At 44.7% G+C, this 23,675-nt stretch overlaps 1 protein-coding gene across 1 annotated transcript in view; it reads left to right on the forward strand.

Moving 5' to 3' along the window:
- The window catches only part of Xdh (xanthine dehydrogenase), a 68,624-nt gene that overhangs the window by 12,378 nt on the left and 32,571 nt on the right, over window positions 1-23,675 (forward strand). The window contains exons 5-16 of the mRNA XM_003473014.5: window positions 2,023-2,149; window positions 3,008-3,069; window positions 9,714-9,782; window positions 10,095-10,181; window positions 11,221-11,362; window positions 13,560-13,652; window positions 14,348-14,499; window positions 15,619-15,712; window positions 17,335-17,444; window positions 19,725-19,909; window positions 21,881-22,055; window positions 22,982-23,065. Of these exons, the coding sequence (XP_003473062.1) occupies window positions 2,023-2,149; window positions 3,008-3,069; window positions 9,714-9,782; window positions 10,095-10,181; window positions 11,221-11,362; window positions 13,560-13,652; window positions 14,348-14,499; window positions 15,619-15,712; window positions 17,335-17,444; window positions 19,725-19,909; window positions 21,881-22,055; window positions 22,982-23,065 (1,380 nt within the window). The remainder of the gene's footprint in view (window positions 1-2,022; window positions 2,150-3,007; window positions 3,070-9,713; window positions 9,783-10,094; window positions 10,182-11,220; window positions 11,363-13,559; window positions 13,653-14,347; window positions 14,500-15,618; window positions 15,713-17,334; window positions 17,445-19,724; window positions 19,910-21,880; window positions 22,056-22,981; window positions 23,066-23,675) is intronic.

Consider the following 23,675-nt stretch of genomic DNA (forward strand, 5'->3'; position numbering starts at 1 on the left):
GCTTTTTCTTCTCCATCCTCACTCTTTTCCCAGCTGGGCTTAGTACCTTCTTCCTTCAAATGGCAGGCACATTAATATCTTCAGCTTTAACCTTTTCTCAGAAGTTCAACTTATATTCCCAGCTGCCCACTTGGCATTATTATGTGGATGTCTAACCTGAAACTTATCAAAACAGTCTCATCCCCCAACTTCTTCCTTTCCTAGCCTCAGCTAACTGAGTCGATGGCAAAACCATCCGCCCAAAGCCCAGTTTCTAACCACAGTGACCTTTCCAACCGCTCTGGATAGCTGCCAATGACCCTGCATCCTGTTGTCCTGTACAAACTCTCTATCTGGCCCTGATTCCTGCCTGGAATTTCTTGGTTTGCTTACTTGTTTTGTTTCTGGCAGTACTTGTCTAGCTAGAATGTGAACTTTGTGGGGTCTTTTTTGTCTTGCCTTTGCTGCTCTGTTCCCAGTGTTTTTACATCGGCTAATCAGTGAATATTAGATACAAGGTAGTGGGATTATTTTGAAAATTTTACTTAACATATGAACTTGTTATGGATTAAAAACTGATGGTCACCTTAACACCAGTTGAACTGAATCACCGTAGTATGAGTGTAGGTGGCCCACCAGGGGAAGGCTGCCAGCATAAACAAGATATTTAGAGAGGAAAGATGTTAGTGTTGTGGATTCTCCAAAGTGTTGCAGTTGTCTGGAGCTGTTGGTTCTCCTGGAGGAGCTTGTCATGGCTGGCTTCCCTGATATGAATTTGGCCATTATAATCCAAAGGAACTTGAGACCTTGTTGCTAAGAGTGGCTGTGGTTCACATTGGGGAAGCTCTGGTCCTTATGTTGAACATCACTTCCTGGCTCCAGAGAGGAAGATGTGTGCTGTTTACTCTCCAGGAGGTTTGTCACACTGACTTCCTGATATGTACACAGCTGTTCTCATCATTGGAGGAGCTTGGGGCCTCACTGTTTCTGAGGATGGCTGTTGTACTTTTTGGAAAAGAGCTGGTCCTTATTTTGAGGACCTTATAGTGTATCCTGGCATAGATGATTCATCCCGTTGACAAAGACTTTCTAGTTTCCACTGCTGACCTTGGGGCTTTCCCAGTGCTGATCCATGAAATAGACTTGCATGAGTCATTATCGTGGGGTCTAGATCTTCAGCTGGATTCATACAGCACACTGTTGTAGCAGAAAATCCTCAGCTGGATTTTCTGTCTTTAGTGCTGTGGACAGATTTCTGCACTTTCTTGTATTTAACTCTGGGTGACCATCATAAACTTATAAATATCATAATATTGTAAATTCTGTGTCCTGTGTGTACTTAATTGTTTTTCTTGAAACCCCTGACTACCCCCTGAGTACCCACGACACAGAAAGAAGGAAGAAAAGAAAGAAAGAAAGAAAGAAAGAGGAAATGTCACATCAATGAAGACAATTTCTTTACACTGAAAATCTTCTGGCTTGGAACTGGAATTCTATGACGTTCAAAGCACAGAACAAATTCACTTGCACACATTTCCCTGTTCTTATATCTGTCCCAAGCCCCCAGTGTTGCCTTTACTTCCAAATGCAGGAGCACAGTAGGACTCTTGCTTGGCCTCAGATGTGCTCTGTTGGTTCTTAAAAGAATGCTGGTTGAGGCTGGGTAATGAGATGAAAGGAGACTAACACAGCTCTTCCATTTATTTGTGAGATCTTGGGTAAATCCTTAAATTCCCTGAGGCTGCTTCTCAGAAGAGGCACTGTTTCTTGAAAATCTTTCCTATTAATAGCTAATATTGACTGACTGCCTATTATGTACCAAAACGGTGTATTGCATGAATTATCTCACCAAGTCTTTAGAACAAAGTAGTAGGATGGTCTTGACTACGCAGATGAAGAGTCTAAACCTCCAAAGGGTTGAAGAACTCACTGGGTCTCCCATTGCCTCTCAATGTGGGTGGCTACAGATAGGTCCTGCAGGGAAGCAGGAAAGGCTGGAAAGCTTCTGTTAACATATATGCCTGTGTCACCTGTCCTTTTTAGGAAAGAATTGCCAAAAGCCATGGCTCCCAGTGTGGGTTCTGCACCCCTGGCATCGTCATGAGCATGTACACTCTGCTCAGGAACCAGCCCACGCCCACCATCGAGGAGATCGAGGATGCCTTCCAAGGTATGGGCCTTCAGACATGGCCACAGAAGTGGATGGTGGACAGATGGGCCCCTGAGAGGTCAGAACAGGGTCAGCGTGATCCCTAGATGTGGGCTAGTAAAGCGAGGAATAGCTCTTTGGAGGAAAAGTTCAGGGTGGCTAAGATCTAGAAAGTGTTTCTCTTAGTTTGAAGAATATTTGGCTGTCTTAGAGAGCTCCTGAGGGCAGCTGTTTCCTGTGGTGTTTTTCTGCCCTCCCTTAGCACTGGCATTGATAGTTGGCGTTTGGGAAACTGTATAGAGCCTGGTGATATGGCTTCTCCCTCTCAGCTTCCCCTGGAATAGGTGTCTCCACAGAACAGCCTGCACATGAGAAAAGCACCAGGACCCTGAGCCGTGGACAGGGGCTAGCTTCTTGATCTGTCTCCTGGATGATGTGTCTGTCCCTCTGAACCAAACAGATAAGACTACCCACCCATTCACCATTTCTATCATTTGTCCAATAATTGGTCTATTATTTCGACTCTTCCTCTATGCCAACCATTACATGAGGTACAGGGACAGAGGATGAAAAAGTCTTTCCTTTGAAGGGGCTCACAGTCCAAATAAGAAGCGAGCTTGCAATGCAGTTTAACTAAATTCACTGATAAAGTTCTAACCAGGCACCCTGGGAGCATGTGAAGGGGCCTGGCTCAGTCTGGACATTCTCAGGAGGCTTCCCAGAGGAAGTTATGATGGGCATTTGGAAGCCAGAAATATGAGAGGAAGAGGGCCTTTCAGGTGGAGAAAACAAGGTGTCTAGTAAAGGAAAAGCTGACAGGGACAAGACCCTCCCCACTAGGGCCCCCACTGACTTTGCTACTTTTCCCTTGGCTGCCAGGAAACCTGTGCCGCTGTACAGGCTACAGACCCATTCTCCAGGGCTTCCGGACCTTTTCCCAGGTGAGTGGACCCCTGGGACAGCGGTGGCCCAGCTCCTAAAGCTGCCACACTCAGGGGACACAGTTCAGAAGGATGGCAAGGGCCTCTGAAGAAAGATGACATGGTTGGTTACTGGGTATTCCCACCTGGGTCGGGCAGCACAGGTGTGAGTTCTGTTATTCCTACCGTAGATGGGCTTTCTTGCTGCTGAAAGCCTAGAGCCCTGCTTCCTGGAACAGGTGAGCTGCTGTAAGTGTCAGTTTTCTCCAGTGGCACTTTTCCTTGAGCACTGGCAGGATTAGTGCAGTGCAGGTACTGAAGATGCCATTTTAACAGCACTTAGCTGGGCTCTTTGCTTACACCCCTCCCCCTTTCTCTCCAGTCTGCTCTCTGCAGTCAGCACTCTGCAGAGCTTATGAAGCTGATAATTAGATCTCCAGACAGTTTGGGAACCCCTGCTGTCTTCCTGGAACTCCGCATAAGAAACCACAGCTGTGCCTGTGGGCACTGATTACATAAACACAGTTACACACCTGCCATCTGGCAAGGAGGACAGAGGGCTGGTTTCTTTTTCAGCTTTTATCAGATTCCTCAATTAGGCTAAGGTAGTCCTGACTCCAGCCAGACTTCCTCATCTCAATTTGATTTGGGTTCCAGGAGACCCAGACACTCGGGTAATGTAACTCTACAGACATGTGTGCGTTGGTATGACATGAAAGGAGGGTTGTGTTCATGTACGCCAAGAGAGTGTGGGTGGAGGAGGAGATGGGGCCTTATAAGGGTGTACATTTTCACGCCCTGAAGAATGCTGTTGGTGATGAAACAGGAAAAATGATCCAAATCACAGATTTGCAGTCTGTTGACCTGAGTTCAAATCCTCTCTGTTACTTAATTGATACATGACCCTGGGCAAATTGTCTTGTTCCTAAAACGGGAATTACAATATGTGCCTTATAATACTTGTAAAGATTAATACTTCTTGCAAAGCCTTTAGGATAATACCAGGCTCATCTGAAGTATTTCATAAGTGGGGCTATAAATTTTGACACTGACACATTTCTCTTTTGTCCACTGTATGATGTTCATTAATTGCTCAGGTCTGCCCTAGGAAGTAGGGGTTATTAATCTTGCTTCTCTATTTATATCACGGAAGCCTGTTCAAAGGCATGCAATCTAACCAGTTCTTGTAGGTCTCCAATGAGAAGGGCATTTAAGTATATCAGATAAAACCAAGTGGCCTGGAGCACCAAAGATGTGCAGAATCTCTTTCATGTTACTCATCAGAGCCCCCCCCCCCAGACCTTTGTTCAGAGCCAATCTGCTCGGATTTTGCATGCAGCTCTAGACACTTGGTCAGCCAGTTTTCCTGAATACAGCACACACACTAGAGAAGAGTGAGAAAAGCCTGCTAGAGTTAAGCACACACTCACAGCAAGCCTGGTGATGTTCACTTTGGCATCAAGGAAGGAAGTGAAAGAATCCTAAAAACAAACACAATCACTTATTTTAGTTTCGGGTGGTATGTTAGAGGCTTAGAAGTCCTCATTCTGTTCTTAAAACAAGTAACAATCTGAATAACCTTTTTAGATCCATCAAAGGGGTGAGGTCATAGGACCAACTGTGCTCCTCAAATTAGGGAGATTAGGCAGACAATCATGACACACTGGAGCAGAGACATACAGGATCCTTGGGAATCTTTACTAGACTAGGAGGATCTGAGCAGTAGTTGAGTAACTGCTGGAGGCTTAGTGTGAACAAGCATGAGAGACACAGACCCTGGAGGACGCGGCCGTAGGAGGCCAGTGTTCTGAACCATTTGAAATATGCCTGGAGCCATTTTGAAATATGCTAGGATGCTCAGTTCTTCTTGACAAGCCCCATCTCCAGAAGAAATTAGTTTAGAAGAGTCTAAACTGAGGTTACTTCAGAGCTCAACCTGCCTGCATGAAGAGAAATTCACAACCTTACCTTCCTCCAGCTACTCTGACCCACCTAAGGAAGGGGAATAAAACCCAGGAGCCACCTGGGAGGCTTACAATTCAGCCTCACCAAACGCTTGAGACCTAATTTTAGGGCTGTAAGGTACTTTTCCCTCATACCTTACCAATACACTACAAAAGCCCTGCTCACAGTGGGTCCTTTTACCCAGTACATGTGGGCCTTCCAACAAAACATTACCATGTACACTGAAAGTCAACACTGTTTGCAGAGACTGAACAGACTGCAGAACTTGTGTCAGTATGGTGGGGATCTCGGAATGACCAAGTCAGGATTTTTCTTTAAAAAGACAGTGATCAATGTGCTAAAGGTTTTAATGGAAAAGGTAGGCAACATTTCAAGAACAGATGAATAAGAGAGATAGAAATTCTAGTAAAGAATCGTGAAGAAATGCTGGAGATACAAACATTGTAACAAAATGCAAGTAGCCTTTGATAGGATCATTAGTAAACTGGATGTGGATGAGGAAAGCCTCTCTGAGTGAGAGGATATGACAATGCAAACTTTTAAAATCAAAAGGAAGAAAGTGAGCCTTCCCCAATCTAAAAATAGAGGGGTAAGTACAAAGGTGCAGCGTGCGTGTAATGAAACCAGAAACCCAAGAAAGGAATAGAAGCAATATCCGACGCAGTAGCAAATTAAAATGTCTCAAAAATAAGGCCAAACTCCAAACCACCTAACAATGAAGTTCAGAGAACACCAAGCACCACAGATCCCAGAATAAAAACCTCCAGACCAAACCAAAGCCTCGACAATAACAAATCCCGAAAGTAACCACAAATGTAAAAACAAACAAAACTGCTCCACTACTTCAAGGCATATTATATTGAAACTTAAAGGCAAATAAAAAACTCCTGAGAGAAACCAGAGGAGGAGCCTCATTTCTCTGAGCACCTGCACTCTGCTCTTGAGTGTGTTCTGTATCTCTGTCTCTAATAAAACTTCTTGAATCTCTGTAAAAAAATTCCAGACTTATCTATAAAAGAGCAAAGATAAGAGTAGCATATGACTTCTCAGAAGCCATGCGGGCAAGACAAGAATGGAGTGAAATATGCAAGAGAGAGACAGAGAGACAGACAGACAGACAGAGACACAGAGAGGGAGAGAGAGAGAGAAAGAGAGAGACAGAGAGAGAGACAGAGACAGAGACACAGAGAGAGAGAGACAGAGAGAGAGAAACAGAGAGACAGAGAGAGAGGCAGAGACAGAGACAGAGACACAGAGAGAGACAGAGAGAGAGACAGATACAGAGAAACAGAGACAGAGACAGACAGAGAGAGAGAGACAAGAAACAGAGACATCAAGACAGACACAGAGAGACAGAGAGACAGAGAGAGCATGCTAGATATTTGGAATTCTGTATGCGATGAAATGGGTCTTCAAAGTGAAGGAGAGATAAAGATCTCTCCAGATAAAACTTGAAGAAATCTTTTGCCCATGGACTTCCTTACAAGAAACATTCAGGGAAATTCCAGAGAGATGGAAAGTGGTACAGGTCAGAAATTCAGATCTACACAAAGAAAGGAAAAGTATTGGGCAGTAAATAAGTAAGTAAAGTTAATTAAAAACCTTAATTGTTCTACAGATAACAGTTGGTTGAGAATATTAGCAATAATACATTTGGCTAAGTGTGTAAGTAAAATTCATGACAGCAATATTAAAAGGAAAAAGAAGGTATTTGTACTGTTTGTGAAGCGGCAGTCACTGTATTTGAAACTTGGATTTGTTTTCAATTTATATTGAAAACTTTAGGGAAGTACTAACTCTGTAAAGAAAAATATAACTGATGTGCTAGGAATTTAAACCCTTATCAAAAATTCACTCAAATTGAATCATAAGACTAAATGTAAAACAAAATTGTATGACTCTTTGAAGATCACATAAGAGAAAAACCTAGATGATCTGGGGTATAACTATGAGGTCTTTAGATAGAATGTCAAAGGCATGATCCATTAAAGAAATCATTGAAAAATTTGTCTTCATTAAGATTAAAAATTTTTGTTCTGCAAAAGACAATGTCAAGAGAATGAAAAGAGAAGCCAGTCTGGTGTGAAATATTTGCAAAGGATACACCTCATATCTCATATAAAATATTCACAAATTTTAAAAAACACTAATTAAAAACTCAAAAATGGGCATATGCTGACTTTAGCAACTTATGTGGGCAAAATATCTAAATACATTTCTCACCAAAGCAGATATATATGGATGGAAAGTGAACACAGGAAGAGTTCAATATCATCATTAGGAAATTAAGACCCCTACATTCCTATTAGAAAGGCCAGATCCAACGTTCTAATACCCCTAAATTCCAGTAAGGATATGGAGCAAGAACTCATCCATTGCTGGAAAAACAAGTTGACATTTTCTTATAAAATAAACATAGTCTTACTATACAATCCAGCACCTGCTCTCCGTGTTTACCCAAAGAAGCTTCAAATTTACATCCACAAAAAGACCTGCACAGGGATGCTACTAGAGGCTTTATTCCTAATTGTCAAAACTTGGAAGTTACCAAGGCACTCGTCAGTAGGGGAATGGATAAAGAAGCGGTGATACATTCAGAAAATGGAACCTTTTTCAGCACTAAAAATGTTGTTAGACTCTGAAAAGATATGGAAAATCTTAAATTCTAAAATGTTACTGACTGACAAGAGCCAATCTGCAAAGGTTAAACGTGTTGTGATAGCAATTGTATGACATTCTAGAAAGACAAAACTGAAGAAATAGTATAGCAGTTACCAGGGGCGGGTGGGGAATGAATGGGCGGAGACCAGAGGATTTTCAGAGCAGTGTAAGGTTATTCTGTATGATACAATGGTGGTGGGTACGTGGAATCACACACGCGTCAAACCTCTTAGCGTGCACCCCAATGTAATCTATGGGTTTTGAATGATAATAGTCAGCTGCACAAAGGTGTCACTTTGGTATAGATGTTGATGGAGGTGGGATATGTTGAGGGGACAGAAGTTATTTTGGAATTCTTTGTACCTTCCACTAAATTTGGTGTCAACCTAAAATGATTCTGAAAAAAGTTGATTTTAAAAAACAAAACTGAAAGGCTCAAGCCCAGCACTCTGAGCCGACTTCCTATAAAGTACTTGCTGTAAAGTGAAAATCATGAGAGGTAAGAGACAGGAATCAGCAGGCTGCAATTTAAAAGGACCTTGGGAACAGTGGTGTATAACTGCATCATAACAACAACACTGTTCCCAAGGTCCTTTTAAATTGCAGGTCACAAATATACCAATGAATTATCAAGGAACAAGGTGATAATATGATGACACTTTTTCTGGAAAATGCATTTGTATGAAATACTGAACTATGGCCTTCTTCAAGAAGGTCAAGGGATGGAGGCTGAAGCTCACTGTGCACAGGTGCCTCTCGCTTCTGTAGGCCTAAGGGATTTCCACTGCCCTTGTCTTTCTCTGGGAAGAAAGAAAAGAGGCACTAAAACCCCCACTTCCTCCTTCTCTTTTAATCTAAATTAGAGGGCAGGATGGCAATGTGGCAGTCCCAAGTACACAAAGCAGGTCTGGCATCTGGTGGCCAAACCGTAAATTCGAGAGGTTCTATAAACAGAGCTATGCGTGTAGGCAGTGTACGTGTGTGTGTGTGTGTGTGTGTGTGTGTGTTGCTCCCATGTCATTTCCTGGCTGTGCTTTCCGGTTCTCAAGGGACACACCTCCACCCTCCGTGGCTCTCTGAGAGGTTTCTTGGGAAAGATAGTGCATTGTGACACATCTTTTGTCAAATGCCAGCATACAATGGTGTCTTCTGTGACTTGTGTGCTGCTTCTAACCTGTTTCTTTAGGAAATGGTTATCCATTTGTTTTTCCCATGTGTTTTTCCCACTTTTGCACCTTGGTACAACTCCTTGATTCTGGAGAATCTCCTCAAACCTGGCTATGCTTTCTGCCTCCCTGGGGATGATTGGCCAGGTGAACATCCTTCTCCCTGTGAGACTTCAGTTCTGGGAAGCAATGATTCATATTTGATTTTTGTGCAGCCACTGCATCCCGAGAGGTCTTGGGCAAGTCCTTCCCAATAGGTGATGGCTGATCTGACCCATCCGCTTCCTCCAGAGCAGGTCCACAGTGAGGAGCGAAGTGGTCAGCTTTCCAGCCAGCAGTGGGGAGGTCCCTGGGCATATTGACCAGACACATCTTTGGGACCAGAACTGGTCTCAGATATTCTTGGTGGAGTACCACAGAGAGCCCAGCCTGGGAAACACCCCCTCCGGCCCCGTAGAACTTTGCTGATCTAGAGGCAGAGCCTCTTGAGTGCTGAGAGAACTGATCACAATTTCTGCCCTGGGAGTTTCCTAAAAAGCAGTACTGAAGAGGAAAAATGAGCATAAAGGTATATTTTAATAAAGTAGGACCTGAGTTTCATGGAGAAATGTTTTTAAAAGTAAGTTTCCCCATTGCTTTGTGTGTACCCATGAGATATTTAATTTTCAATGGCCAACCAAGTATGACTGTAGCATAGGCCACAGCACTCTGCAGGGAGGGCCATGAGATGGGAAGGAGTCCTCTTTCCCTTCTGTCACTGCTGGACTGAATATCAGAGCTGGAGCGTACTACACGCCAGTCATCAAGGTGCCTTAGGTTCTGTGAAGGAAGACTCTGCTCCTATCCTTGTGTGAATACTTGTCATCTTTCCAGAATGGTGGATGCTGTGGAGGAAACAGGGACAACCCAAATTGCTGCATGAACCAGAAGAAAGATGAAACAGTAAGTGAGTCCATCTCCCCTAGAAGGCTGGGGGAAGACCTTAAATTCAGAGGAGGCACCACATATCTCTAGCAGTGGTGGCTGGAAGAGGGAGCCACTATGGTAAGGGTTGACAATGGCGAGTTGAAGGTGCACAAAAGTAGCCTCGGGCCTCCAGCAAGACCTCCTTGTCCCTGCTCCCCAGGGGTTACCTGCCTTCCACTCGCCAGCTGAGGGCTGGCCATCGGCTCACCTGGGGAAAGGGCTGCATCCGTCCCACTGGGCGTGCGAAAGGTGCAGATGCTGTACACTTACTGTTCTGTCTCCCTGTAGCTCACCCTCTCACAGTCTTTATTCAAACCAGAGGACTTCACACCCCTGGATCCCTCGCAGGAGCCCATCTTTCCCCCGGAGTTGCTGGTAGGTGATGCCTTAGGAAGAAGTCCGGTCAAATCTTTGTGCAGTCAGTCCTTGGGAACTGTTGTATTTTCACACCCACTGAAACTTTGCACCCTCCATAATCTTAAGCTTCAGCCTGAATTTCCTTTCTTTCCTTCCTTTCCCTCTGGGATCCATGCTTTATGCTTCTCACACATGTCACACTTATAGTTACTAATTACATGTCTGTGCTCCTTCCTAGATTATAAGCCCCAGGAGGAGAATGACTAGGTCTTCCTGGTGTGCTAGGTATCAATAGCAAGGGTCTCTAACTATTATAACTTGTTAAAGTCCACCAAGCCATCTGTCCTCCCCTTCATAAGCAGTCTGTTTATTTAAAAACAAACAGAGCCTTATTCGGTGACATGGTTCATAGCTTTAAAGACACCTGCTTGTACCACTTTGTTACATTCGCTCTAATATTTACAAATTTCAGGAGTCCATTTCTCAACTATATAGACCTCATGGGTGTGGCCTTGTAGGTTCAACAGGCCAGGGAGAACTGCTTTGCTGTAGGTCACCAACGTATTTTCCTTTGGATTGTGAAAACTTAAATTTTGCAGATTTCTTTTGCAAGCCCGGTTTCACCCTGTGCACACTGGATTCAGCCCTCCTTTGCTTTGAGGCTTCTTCCTTCTCCCTTCTCCACTGCACCCCCTGGAGGCAATGTGGAGCACTGCACGGAACCTGGGCTTCACACCACCTTGGTTTGGGGCTCCCTCAAAGCAGGCCCCATAATTTCCTTGATCTCTCGGATTTTTAAATTTTTTTAAATTTAACCTGTGAAAATGAAGCTCACATAGTTCATTGGTGGATTCTTGACACTAAGTGGGATGACTGTTTAATAGCTCCAGTAATTTCTTAGAATGTATTAGTTACTCTCACTTCTCCCGCCATAATTATCTTCTTTCTGAATTCAGTATTAAAAGTCTGTCTGAATGCAGACAGACTTAGAGCAATTTACCAGGGAAATGGTGGTAGGAGGAAGGAGGCAGCACAATATGTGACCTACACTTTGCAGAGACTGAAAGACGCTCCTCGGAAGCAGCTGCGTTTCCAAGGGGAGCGTGTGACGTGGATCCAGGCCTCAACCCTGCAGGAGCTGCTGGACCTCAAGGCTCAGTATCCTGATGCCAAGCTGGTGGTGGGGAACACGGAGATTGGTAAGGGTCAGAGGTGGCTCTGTGGATTCCATTAAGGCCAAGGTGTATTTCTGGGCTTTTCTGGGCTGTCCCTACCTCCCCGTGATATTATGTGAATCCCACTCTACCTCACTGACTGCCCTGGGAATGCCCAAGACTGGCATAGAACCACCCAAACCTGGTCCAGCCCTGCACTGGCTGGCCACCCTCAAATAGCTTTTCTTGTCTCTTTTTCTCTCATTTTCCCATTACTTGTATGGGGGTAATAACTCCTCACAGGGTAGCTATGAATATTAAAATGAGATCGTTGGATGCTTGTGACTTTTTCCCCTAAATATCTACAGAGTGACAGCTAGGAGCCAGGGTCTCTGGGGAGGAACACAGCCCCTTCCTTTGAGGCTTCCTAGACAAGAGGAAAGATGTGAGCGCAGGCAAAGTGCAAAGACCAGAGTCTGATAGATGCTAAAGGGGCTGGAATGACATGCTTTTGCCTCCTGTTGCCCTTTCTTTGAGTGACAGCGCTACGAGATAAAGGAGAAGAGATGGTCCAAGTGAGATGTGTTTGAGCCACCTGGGCCTGTGTCCTCCCCTGGGGTATGGAGCCCCAACAGCGCAACACGCTGAGCTGACAGGGTAGCTGTGAGTCATGCTGCAATGAAGTGAGCCTGATAACTGTAGTTAGCCAGACTCAGGGCATTGGGGAGCTGTCTGCACCACCTGCCTTCACACGTGTCATTATGGCCCTAAGGCCCTTTCCTTGCGTGGTCATAGCCCTGTGGTCTGGGAACAGGATGATTTAAGGTGGCTGGAAAGATCGTAGGAGATCCTGACATTCAACATGTTCCTACCATGAGCCAGACACCGCCCTGGATGCCAAGATGCACGAATTCACAAAGACGTTAAATAATTGCTTGAGATGAGGAAGGGTCCATATTCTCCTCTCCTTCCTCCTCATACCTGCACTTGCACCCACCACCAACACAGGGTGTTGGGGAAGGTGGCATCCCAAGACAAGACTCACTGATACCTCATCCTGCCTCCTGTGTCCTGGGAGTGGTCGGTCACCCACACAAGCCAGGCTCCTGGGTGCCAGGCCTCCCTTCAGGAGTCCTCGGTGGCAGCTGTGGAGTCAGGTTGGGGAATGGAGCTTGGCTCACATATTTCTCCTCCTTCTCTTCCCTTTCTGTTCTTTCTCTGGCACCAGGATTGAACGCAGGGGTTTTGAATTTAACTATATACCAACCTCATTTGCTTTTTCTTCAGATAAAATCTTGCTAAATTGCTAAGTTTTCTGGGCTGAGCTCAGATTTTTGATCCTCTTGCCTCTGTCCCCCAGAGTCCTTGGATTACAAGTGTGTGCCACCACCCTGGCTGGCATTTCTTCTTTAACCTTTCTCACCTACAGCCAAGTGGCAGGACTGGGAAAGGCATAGTGCCAACTGGGTCTAAGGAACAAAGGTACATCTGTATTTGGGATTCTAACTTGTCTTCTGTGAGGACAGAAGTGACACAGAAGCACAGTCCCACAAAGCTGTGAACCTTTAAAAATCCAGACAGAAACTGGCAACTGGAAGGTGTATTTGAAGGTTTTTTTTTTTCATTTTCCTTTTTCAGTTTAATTTCTGACTTTCATGTTATTATTATTACACCCTAACAATAACAAGAACTCAAGTACTGAAATGTTTCTATTCTTAGCTGTTCTTATATTTAGCTGTAACTTGCACAAAAATGTTACTTTTCTGTGCCTGTTTCTTCATTTAAACAGAGAAAACTACAGTATCTAAAAGGTTGTTGGAGGATTCAATGAATTAAAATAGGCAAAATGCTTCAAAGAATTCCTAATATACCGTGTTTTTCAGTGTTCTTACACATACATAGATAAACACATGTACACATATCACAAGGAATTCGAGTTTGTTTTATTTGAATTTAGATAGGTCTTGTGACTTTATTTCATTTTTTTTTGAGGTGTAAAGGCATAGCTTTGTTGTTGACCTCCTCCCTTGTCCACAGTGTTTGCTAGTCCCTAGACCCCCAGGACAGTGACGGCAAACGTTTCGGACCTTTCAATGATACAATTAGGCCATTATGTAACACATGCCATAGATTTGCCACCGCTGCCCTAGGATTATGCTGCGATTATAAAAACGTTATGGGACCTGTGTGGAAGGACAGGGAAACCACCAAGGTCTAACTTCAGCTTCTCATCTCTCTCCAGGCATTGAGATGAAGTTTAAGAACATGCTGTATCCTATGATTGTCTGCCCAACCTGGATCTGCGAGCTGACTTCAGTGGAACATGGGCCCGATGGTAAGGAGGGTTTGCCTGAGCCCATAGAGGAACAGTGATGCTGAGAGTGGGCCTCTTTGGGGATCAGGTGCCAGAGCAGCCTGCTTTGGCTGTCACCTGCTGCCCCCGGAGCTTACCTTGCAAACAGAGAGAGGTGACTGGGGAGGGGGCTGCCCTCACTGGCTTTCTTTCATCCAGTATCCATCATGGAAGCCTGCAGGCATAAGGCTGGGGATTTCAATAGTCAGCTTCAGTGCTGACTACGTTAGAATCGCTTGTTAGTGGGGAAGTGGGAATGCATAGTGCTTGGTGCTTTTTTTTTTGTCTTTTTCATTTCTGTCGGTACCCGGGATCGAACTCACGACCGCCTGCTTGCAAGGCAGGTGCTTATGCCGCTGAGCTAAATCCCCAGCCCTGCTTGGTGCTTTTTTTAATTTAAAAAAAGTGCCAGGACCACATCTATAGAGATCTTCATGCTATGCTTGTTTAGAGGAAAGAGTATGGATTATAGAATCCGGTGACCTGGGATTGAGTCCTGGCTGCTGTTAATTATGTGCTGTTGGTTAAGTCCTTTAACCTCTCTGGGTCCTAATTTCCTTATCTATCTGACTGTGGAAGTCCTGGTTTAGCCTTGCTGAGGCTTTGCAGGAGCTGTCTTTGAAAATGTTTTCCAAGCTGTAGAAAGGATGGCTGTTACTCTGAGCATGTGTTCCCAGGCATCACCTTTGGAGCGGCTTGTTCCCTGAGCTGCATGGAGAAGGTCCTGCATGATGCGATTGCTGAGCTTCCTGATCATAAAACAGAGGTTTTCAAAGGGGTCCTGGAGCAGCTGCGCTGGTTTGCTGGGAAGCAGATCAAGTCTGTGGCGGTGAGGCCTCACTCAGATTAAGCGGGTCCCAGGGGATGGGCCCTTTATCAGAAAGCAGGGACCAAACCAAAGACTCCCTCTTGCTTTGACTAGTGGGCCCCAAACTTTAGTGCTTAGATTTGTCTGGGGTTCTTGCTAAAATGCAAGTCTGGGACCCACCCTGCAAGATTCTCACCAGTGAATGTGAGGTGAGTCCAGGGATCAGGTATTTAACAAACATCCTGAGTGCTTCTGATGGAGGTAGCCTGAGGGCCAATCTAAGAAGTATCTCGGTCTTTAATTCTGAGGTTGGGAAGTTGCACCTGCCTGCCTCAATCTTCCCGAAAGAAGGGTTTGGTTGTTGACTGTTCAATCAGTTTAGACTTATTCCATCAGGCTTAGACCAACCCCAAAATTTTCAGTTTGAAAACAGAGGGATTTGCATACTCTCTGCTCCATTTGGGGTTTACAACAGTTGATGGTGTTTTGGTGTTGGAAGACAACCTATCCCTTCTGCTACTTTTTTCCCTTTTGTGATCATTGTTTTAAAATTTAAAACAGAATAGAACAAAATGAGAGAGCTCACTCCTAGCCCCCAGACCCTGCCCAAGTACTGTTTCCTCCTGATTGTTGACAAGGAGACACAAACCCGGAAGGCAATGCTGTGTTCCCTGGTTCTGTGAAGCCTGTTTCTAGGACACTGCTTTTCCTTCTCATTTCCAGTAATGCAAAACCTCTATCTGATTCTCCTTCCATTTCTTGTCTAGTTTCCAGGAAGTTCAGATCCAGAGAAGGCGAACTATTCTTTCTTAAGACTTCCTCCTTTTTCCTGTGATTGTTATCTTCTTTATTTTATTTATGCCCTAAACTTCTGTGATAAACCACTTGGTCCTTTCAGAAAGGTTGGGAGAGACAAAAATTTAAAAGGCTTGCCTTAGTTTACTGACTCGTGATTTTCTGAGCTAGGACCCACACTGTCACATTTTCTAAAGACCCATGTCCTTGCTATGCTTCCAGTGTCTAGGGCAGGTGTGGGCACTCAGGTGCTCCCTGCAGCAGCTGTCACCCACCTGTCCGATGGGCAGGTGTGACTGTGTGGGTCCTGGGTGGGGTCTAACTCATAATCTTTGCTTGTCCTAGTCCATTGGAGGGAACATCATCAACGCCAGCCCTATCTCTGACCTCAACCCTGTGTTTATGGCCAGTGGAGCCAAGCTGACCCTTGTGTCAAAAGGTGGGTTGTCTAAAGCAAAGGTCTGGAAATAGGGGCTTTGTGGAGAAATGCTCATTAGATGGGTAATTTTCTGGAGAAAGAGAGTCCTAAATTCAGTGATCTGCTGTCTTAAGGTTTAGATTTATGAAGATTGCAGGGAGGATGCATCCAGGAGGGATGAAACTTTTCTTTATAGAGAATTCATAGCAGGATCTGTCTTCTGAATGGCTTATTATATTAATCAACTTTCCATTCTTGGGACAAGATATCTAACATAGACAATTTAAAGGAGGAGAGGCTTAAGATGTCTCAGGGTTTCAGAAGGTTCAGTCCATGGTAAGCTGCCTCCAAACCAGAAACATCACAGTGGGTGAAAGCTTCTTACCCTCAAAAAGTAGAGATGCCAAAGACCCAGAGAGGAAAGGACCATAGACAAAGCCATACCTCAAGTAACCTGCTTCCTCCGTTATGTCTCAGCTAATAAATAATCTCATTCAGCTGATAGAGTCATCACTGGATTAATCTACTTGATGTAGTTAGCGCCCTCACAGTCCAATCAAAGTGACAATCAACATTAATCATTGCATTTACCTTGGTGGAGTGTGTTTGGGGGTGGTTGGAGCTGAAAACTCTAGCCTACCATAGCTGATGGTTGGATTACAAGGAATCTGTGAGCCGTTTGTTAAATATGGTCATTATCAAAAAGTAAATTACATACCATACAATAATTACTTTAAAGACTACGATAGTAAATACTCAAAATTCATTACCTACTGGCTATTTTACTTCATGTCACCATATTCTATGCCCTCGAGGTTATTTACACCTCTCGTTATCTGTGTGTTCAAAGTACTCTACAGTGGTCAGCTCTTGAGCATCTCTGCCTTGTAGTGGGTCCTGAAGACCACTCCACCTCTAACAATTTTCAGTCCTGGCCTAAGTTGGTTCCTTAAGAAGGATACAAAGTCAAATCAGCAAAAGGAAAGGTAGTGAAAGACACCAGGCACAAGCTTCCAGCGTCCTCTCCTCGGGAGACACCCTGAACATGCTTAACTCCCCCAGAAAGGAGTGTGATGATTCCTGTGAAGTTTTCTCTTCGGAGAGTCTCATAGTAGAGACTCAGAGCCCAGAGTTCTTGACTTCTGATCACTTAGGCAACACTGCTTAGCTTGCACCAAAATTCAGGATCCCAGAAGGAAAGGAGGTGCTCAGCAGAAACTGCTGTTTAGGCACAGTGACTCATGCTAATCACAGAATGATGAGACTTCTTCCAAAATCCACGTTATTAGATGCCAGTCAAGAGCCTCACAGAGGATGGCATCCAGGCTGCCTTGTTAACTCTTTGCTACCCCATCCCCAAGCCAATGATGCCACATTGGCTACTTGAAATTGGCTGCGATAGGCAGGAATATATATAACACACCCTGACAAATGCTGCAAGTTTGGGCTGGTTGTCAGATATTCAATCCAGTGCTCAAAGACTTCAGATGGAAGTCCTGGCCTTGACTATACCAGCCACTCCTTCTGCCAGTGGGAATCAGAGAGCAGGGGAAGCACTGAGCCGACTGTTGGGCTATCCTCTGTGCCCTAGGGGCCCCCAGCCGGACACTCACCTTGGCCCCTTTCATTCTGTCTCCAAACAGGTACCAGGAGAACTGTTCGAATGGACCATACCTTCTTCCCTGGCTACAGGAGGACGCTGTTGAGTCCAGAGGAGATACTGTTTTCCATTGAGATCCCCTACAGCAAGGAGGTGAGGTGGCAGGAGCCTACGGTATACCTACTGCTGGGCTTCAGACGGGAGACTGGAGTCTGCCTTGGGAAACACTGACTGATGTCTTTCCCTCTGAACTTTGCCTCTGATGAGCCAACTGTTTTCTTCTCGGACTACGAGAAGTTGCAGGATGAGGGGGCATAGACTTGTGATCTCAAGTGAGTCCTCTTAACTTTCTGAATCTTGATGTCTTCGTCTATAAAATGGACACAATGGGACCTACTATGGCGCTTACTGTGAGGACTGAAACAAACAATTCCTAAGGTTCCTGGCAGATGTTTGGAAGCTAGTGGAGACCACACGCTCATACACCAGAGTCCCAGAACCCTTCCAGCTGTTCGGTATTCTTGCCCACATCAGGGGCTCTGTTTCCCCATGGTGAAGAGTGTAGACCTTGCACACACAGTGCAGAAGCTGTGCTAACCTTTGCCCTGACAAAGTGTTGGTTCACTGATTTTGCTCTGGGCTGGTGCTGCTGGATTTCTGCCCTGTGAGCATCTTTTCTGGCCTTCTGGGAAGGTCTGGGCACCTCTGGCTACCGTCTCTTCTTCCTTGAGGCTTAGGGTAGTTTGACTGGGGGTAGATGTCACCTTTCTCTGCAGCCATCAACTCAGAATTCCTTTCACAATATGTCTTTTGGAAATTAGCAGCCAAGCAAGCAAAGGGTTTATCGCTGCTAGTGCATTAACGAAGAATGCCAGGCATGTTTGCCCTTGCTGATTTTGACCTCGTTAATGAGAATGCTAATTCAATTAGAGTAATTATGCCCTGAGCTGGTTTCTTAATGATTTTCTAGCTTGTCTTTATAGACCATTTTGAGCAGTGATTCTGAGAGTTTTGAATTTCACTGATGACTCATTTTTTTTTCTTAAGCTATGAGTGGGGAAAGGGAGGGAAAATAGTCAGTACTATTCTGTTTTTATTTTGCTAGGTGTAAGCATTAAAAACAAGAAAAAATTTGTTTCATAAAAGAGAGGAGAGTTTAATGCCCAGAATGAAATAGCTTTCTCAAGAAAGGATGATGTCAACCAGCCCTTGACAGCTGGTGGCTGTGAAAATGTTATAAGACTGTACATGGCAGGGGATATGGGTCTCCAGACTCAATCCACAGCTTGGCTCTGCTCCAGAGCCAACTTCAAACACTGGGCTTGGCTCCCCAGGGCCATGACATCACCCAGGCTTGTGCCGTTTGGGGACTTTACAGTGAGCTTCCTGTACTCCTCCTGCAGGGTCTGTCTTTAACCTCCTCTGTTTGATGTTACTTAGAATGTGAGTGCTAGGGTGGGTGCAAATGTCAAGAGTGCCCTGACCTGGAAGGGCTGAAATCAGAAGGTTTTCCCCTACATTAGTCAGCTTTTCACTGCTGGAGTATAATACTCAACATGCAGTTTAAAGGAGGAGCCATTTATTTTGGCAAAAATTTATAGGTTTTAATCTGTAGTTGGCTGAGTCCCAGGCAGGAACATCATGGAGATGGGTTTGGCAGAGGAATTCTGCTCACCTCATGATGCCTAGGAAGCAGATCAGGGGACCAGAACCACCAAACAAGGTGCCAGGAAACAAGGACCGGATGTAGACCCCAAGGTCACGCCTCCAAGACTCACCAGAAGTGTGCTTTTCTAATCCCCTGTGTGACTCCCAAGGCAATCAAGCTGACAAAACCAACTGTCACATTCCCTTGAAAGTGATTTACTTGATCCCAAAGACAGCTGGCTGGAATCCAAGGGTGGGGTGGGGGGAGTACTCAAAGCATAAAGCCATCAGCTCTTTCATCTCCCAGAGACTGGTGGGAAGGACAAGGGGCGACACTTGGGGAGACCACAAGTGAGAAGTTTCATCCAGCCTGCAGCATCTGCCTGTCCTTGCTGGAGAGGCACCAAGTCAGTAGAGTTTCAGCAGAGGTTGGGCAGCCTCTGATCCAGAACACCAGGGCAGGTCTCCAAGGAGCCCCCGGGAAGGCATCTTCCTCACCTCAGCTGCCCATTCAGTGGACTGATATGATGCTGTCCCAGCTTGAGCTTTTCCAAATAACAGGGAGAAATCCTGACCTTTTCGGGCTTCTGAGAAATCAGCTGGAACTTCTTCTAAAGATATAGTCAGTTATGTTTTGTCTGATTCATGAGACCACCTGCCTGCTGATTCTCCGCGGTGTAGACCCCTCGCCTCACACCATCTCACCTCGTCTCACTCTCAGCTGTGTACCTGAGGCTTCCCATCTGCATTCTTCATAGAACAGGTGGGAAACTTGTTCTTTTTTAGGGTGAGTTCTTCTCAGCATTCAAGCAGGCCTCCAGGAGAGAAGATGACATAGCCAAGGTGACCTGTGGCATGAGAGTGCTATTCAAGCCAGGGACCACAGAAGTAAAGGAGCTGTCCCTTTGCTATGGAGGAATGGCAAACAGAACCATCTCAGCTCTCAAGACCACTCAGAAGCAGCTGTCCAAGTAAGAGCTAGTAGCTCAGTAAAGCTCTTCAGCCACCACGACTGTGACTACTACTAACATGTCAATATGCTACCACTGCCCTTGTCTTATTGAGACCATAACTGCTGCTCCTACTGTTAACATGTTCACTGTTTCTTCTATGATTACTAATGCTACTAGTACAACTATTAATACAGTCTTTGCCATCATAATGTCTTGGTCAGCAATGGACTATGTATATGATGGTGGCCCCACGAGATTACAATGGAGCTGAAATGTTCCTACTGCTTGTATTTTTATCATACCTTGTCTATGTTTAGCTATGCTTAGATACACAAGCACATTGTGTTATGACTGCCTACAGTATTCAGTATGGTAACATGATGCACGCATGTGTAGCCTAGGAGCAATGGGTTAGCCTCGGTGTGTAGTAGGCTGTACCATGTAAGTTCCCACAATGAAGACATCATCTAGGGACACATTCTCAAAGCGTGTACCCGTTGCTAAGTGACACATGAATGCAATACTGTCATTGCTATACCACCATTATCACTGCTGCTGCCACAGCTACTTTCAATATTATTATGACTGCTGTTTCTTGTTTGTTTTGCTTTGCTTTGCTTTGTTCCTTACGTAGTTCAGGCTGGCCTTGAACTCACAGCAATCATCTTACCTCAGCCTCCTGAGTGCTGGGATTATAGGCCTGTACCACCTAGCCAGGTTTATCACTGCTATTTTTATTATCACTGCAACTACAACTACTATTACTGTTGATCCTATTGCTGCTTCTTCTATTTCTATCATCACTATCATTATGGCTATTGGTATTATCACTGCTACTAGTATTACTACTACTATAACTGCTATGACTGCTGTTATGTTTACTAACATCACTAATACGATAAGTACGAATGTCACTATTATCACTACTATGTTATTGCTACTTCTACTGGTGCCTTTTTCTACTAATACTGTTATTATTAATGGCACTATTGCTGTTGGTTCTTGTAGTATTTGTACTCATACCATTGTTGCTGTTCCTGCTGTCCCTAGTCCTTTGGCTACTCCCAGCACTCTGGTCAATGGTGGCACCATTACTCTTGCTACATTTTCTATCAGTAGCAGCATCACTGCTTCTTTGTCACTATTGCTGTCTAATATTGCTGATATTACTACTGCTGCTGCTGCTGCTGCTGCTGTTACTACTTATTGCTATTTTTTAATTCTACTAGGAATAGTATTACTAGTGTTGTTCTTCCTATTATTATTGCTACATTACTAATTCTGCTCCTACTGCTACCATTATTACTGCTTCCGTCCCCACCTTGATTATTGTGGCTGCCCTTGCTGGTGTTACTGTCTGTAGTAATGCTGCTGCTCCTGCTACTGTTAGTGGTATCACTCCTGTCACCACTACCGCCGTTGTTACTGCTACACTGCTATTACTATTTCTACAAAATCCTACTACAACTATTGTGTTGACTACCATGCAATAGCAATTGTATCAAGCAACTTACTGGGATTACCTATATCATCTTTATAATATTACATGAGATAGACCAGTTTAACATAAAATTTGGCTTCTTGGTTCCGACATTGATCGGATGGGTGACACAAATCCAGTTACTTAGTCTCTTCCTATCTCACTTTTCTCTGGTCAATGGGTCTAAGAGCTTTCCCTAGTAGAATCTTTAATTAAATTAAAAGTGACTGTTCTTCTAAAGTACTTATGATTTTCTCCAGGCATTGTAAGTGCTCAGTAGATTTAGTTATTATTTTTGTAATTTTTAAAAGTTGTATGTACTCTTAGTTATGAGGAAACCAAGGCCCATGGAGGTTAAAGCAATGTGTCTCCAGTCGTGCAGCTGTAAGCATCTCAGCCAAAATTCGCAGCTAAGTTTGCCTGGCTCCAAGGTCCAGGTGCTGTGATTCTCTATCCCATTAGGGTTACGAGGGAGCATGCTCCCATGATGACAGCTCTGTTCCCCACAGGTCCTGGAATGAGGAGCTCCTGCAGGACGTGTGCAGAGAGCTGGCAGAGGAGCTGCGCCTGGAGCCCGATGCCCCTGGGGGCATGGTGGACTTCCGGCGGACCCTCACCCTCAGCTTCTTCTTCAAGTTCTACTTAACCGTGCTGCAGAAGCTGGGCAAAGTCAACCCTGAAGATGTGAGTGTGGGCAGGGAGGCTGGTCTGGTGGGAAACCTGCTTCCCCTCCTGGTTTTCTGGGGGCAGAAGAGCAGAAACCAGGGATTCAGCCCAGGAGCCATGGCGAGGGGGGCTGGCTGCTGTGGCCAGGACCTGAGCACTTGTCCTGCTGCTGTTATCACTTAAGCCTGGAACTTGAGCAGCCACGACTGTCCCCACATCTCAATTGTGAAACCTGCAAAAGGGACCAGATGGCCCTTCTGGATGCAGAGTGGATCTGACTGTGGATTTATATGTAGAGGAGGAGGCCAGGGGCAGATAAGAAGGTGGGAAGTCTAAAAAAATGCAGAATCATTTTGAGGAAAACTAAAATTACCCCCATTCTCAGATCCCAGAGAAAATCACTGCTTGTGTTTTGGTTTATTTCTCTGATACTTTCCCTACATTTATCTGTTGCACTGTTTGCCCCCTCTCTCGTCTGTTTCTATCTGAACTTCCATCCATCTGTTGCTATATCTCTTATCATGGTCTCTTTTGATCTGGATATTATCATTTTCTAAACAGATTGAGGATTACACTGCATAGAGAGTTTTCTATCTCCCTTCCTTTAGTTGATATTATCTTGTGAACATGTTCCATATTAATAAATACTTCCCTTGGCATTGAGGGAGGCAAGGAAGACTTTTCTAGGGAGGCTGGGGAGAAGGATGAGGTAGCACCGACATCTCAACTGACAGGGGTGGAATGGTTGGAAATGAAAATGAGGTAGTTAGAAGATGTGAGCTCCAGAGCTCACATTTGGATGCTAAGATAGGTCCAGCCACTGCTCAGAGGGTATATATGGAGGGGATAAGGGAATACTTGTCAGCTTTATCACTTGGGGACATCACAGAAGGGTCCTATGACACAACATAGTGATAGCCTCCTCTGTTTTCTCACCTCCACAGAAGTGTGGCACATTGGACCCCACTTTTGCCAGTGCCACTCTGCTCTTTCAGAAAGATCCTCCAGCCAATGTCCAGCTCTTCCAAGTGAGTACACCCTGTATATATTAATTCCAGGGCTCCCCGAAGCTGCATCTTGTGATGAGAGGCTGACTGCTGGACAAAAGCCAGCTAAGATTGTATGCAGGTCATAGGGCTCCTTCCTCTTGTGCATATACAGGCAGTGAAAAAAAAAAGATGGAAATCATTGATGTCAGCATAGTTTCTTCTCCCTTGTAGACCTAAATTTGACTAGATTTATGTGCATGCCTATTTAAATGTTTTTTCCATTTTGTATTTTCTGACCGCTCTGTGGGGCTAACATGCAAAAGCTAGAAGTGTTGAGTGTCTACACACACACACACACACACACACACACACACACACGCTCCTCTATAAACTACACTTTGGGAGGTACTAGGTGAAGGGCTGCAAATTTTTTCTATAAACCTTTTAGATTTTGTGTGTAATACAGTCTCCTTTAAAACTTTTTAATTGTGTCATTAGCACAAAAGCAAACTGTGAACAATACACAAACGAATGAGTTTGCTATGTGACCGTCAGACTTTATTTTTAAAACCAAGCAGTGGGTCAAATTTGGCCAAAGGCCACACTTTACTGACACTTTCACTAGAGTGTAGTGGTCAGAGCCTGAAAC

The sequence above is a fragment of the Cavia porcellus genome, unplaced genomic scaffold, assembly GCF_034190915.1.
Source record: "Cavia porcellus strain 051 isolate PalLab524CR breed Dunkin Hartley unplaced genomic scaffold, mCavPor4.1 scaffold_1, whole genome shotgun sequence".
Classification (NCBI taxonomy): Eukaryota; Metazoa; Chordata; class Mammalia; order Rodentia; family Caviidae; genus Cavia; species Cavia porcellus.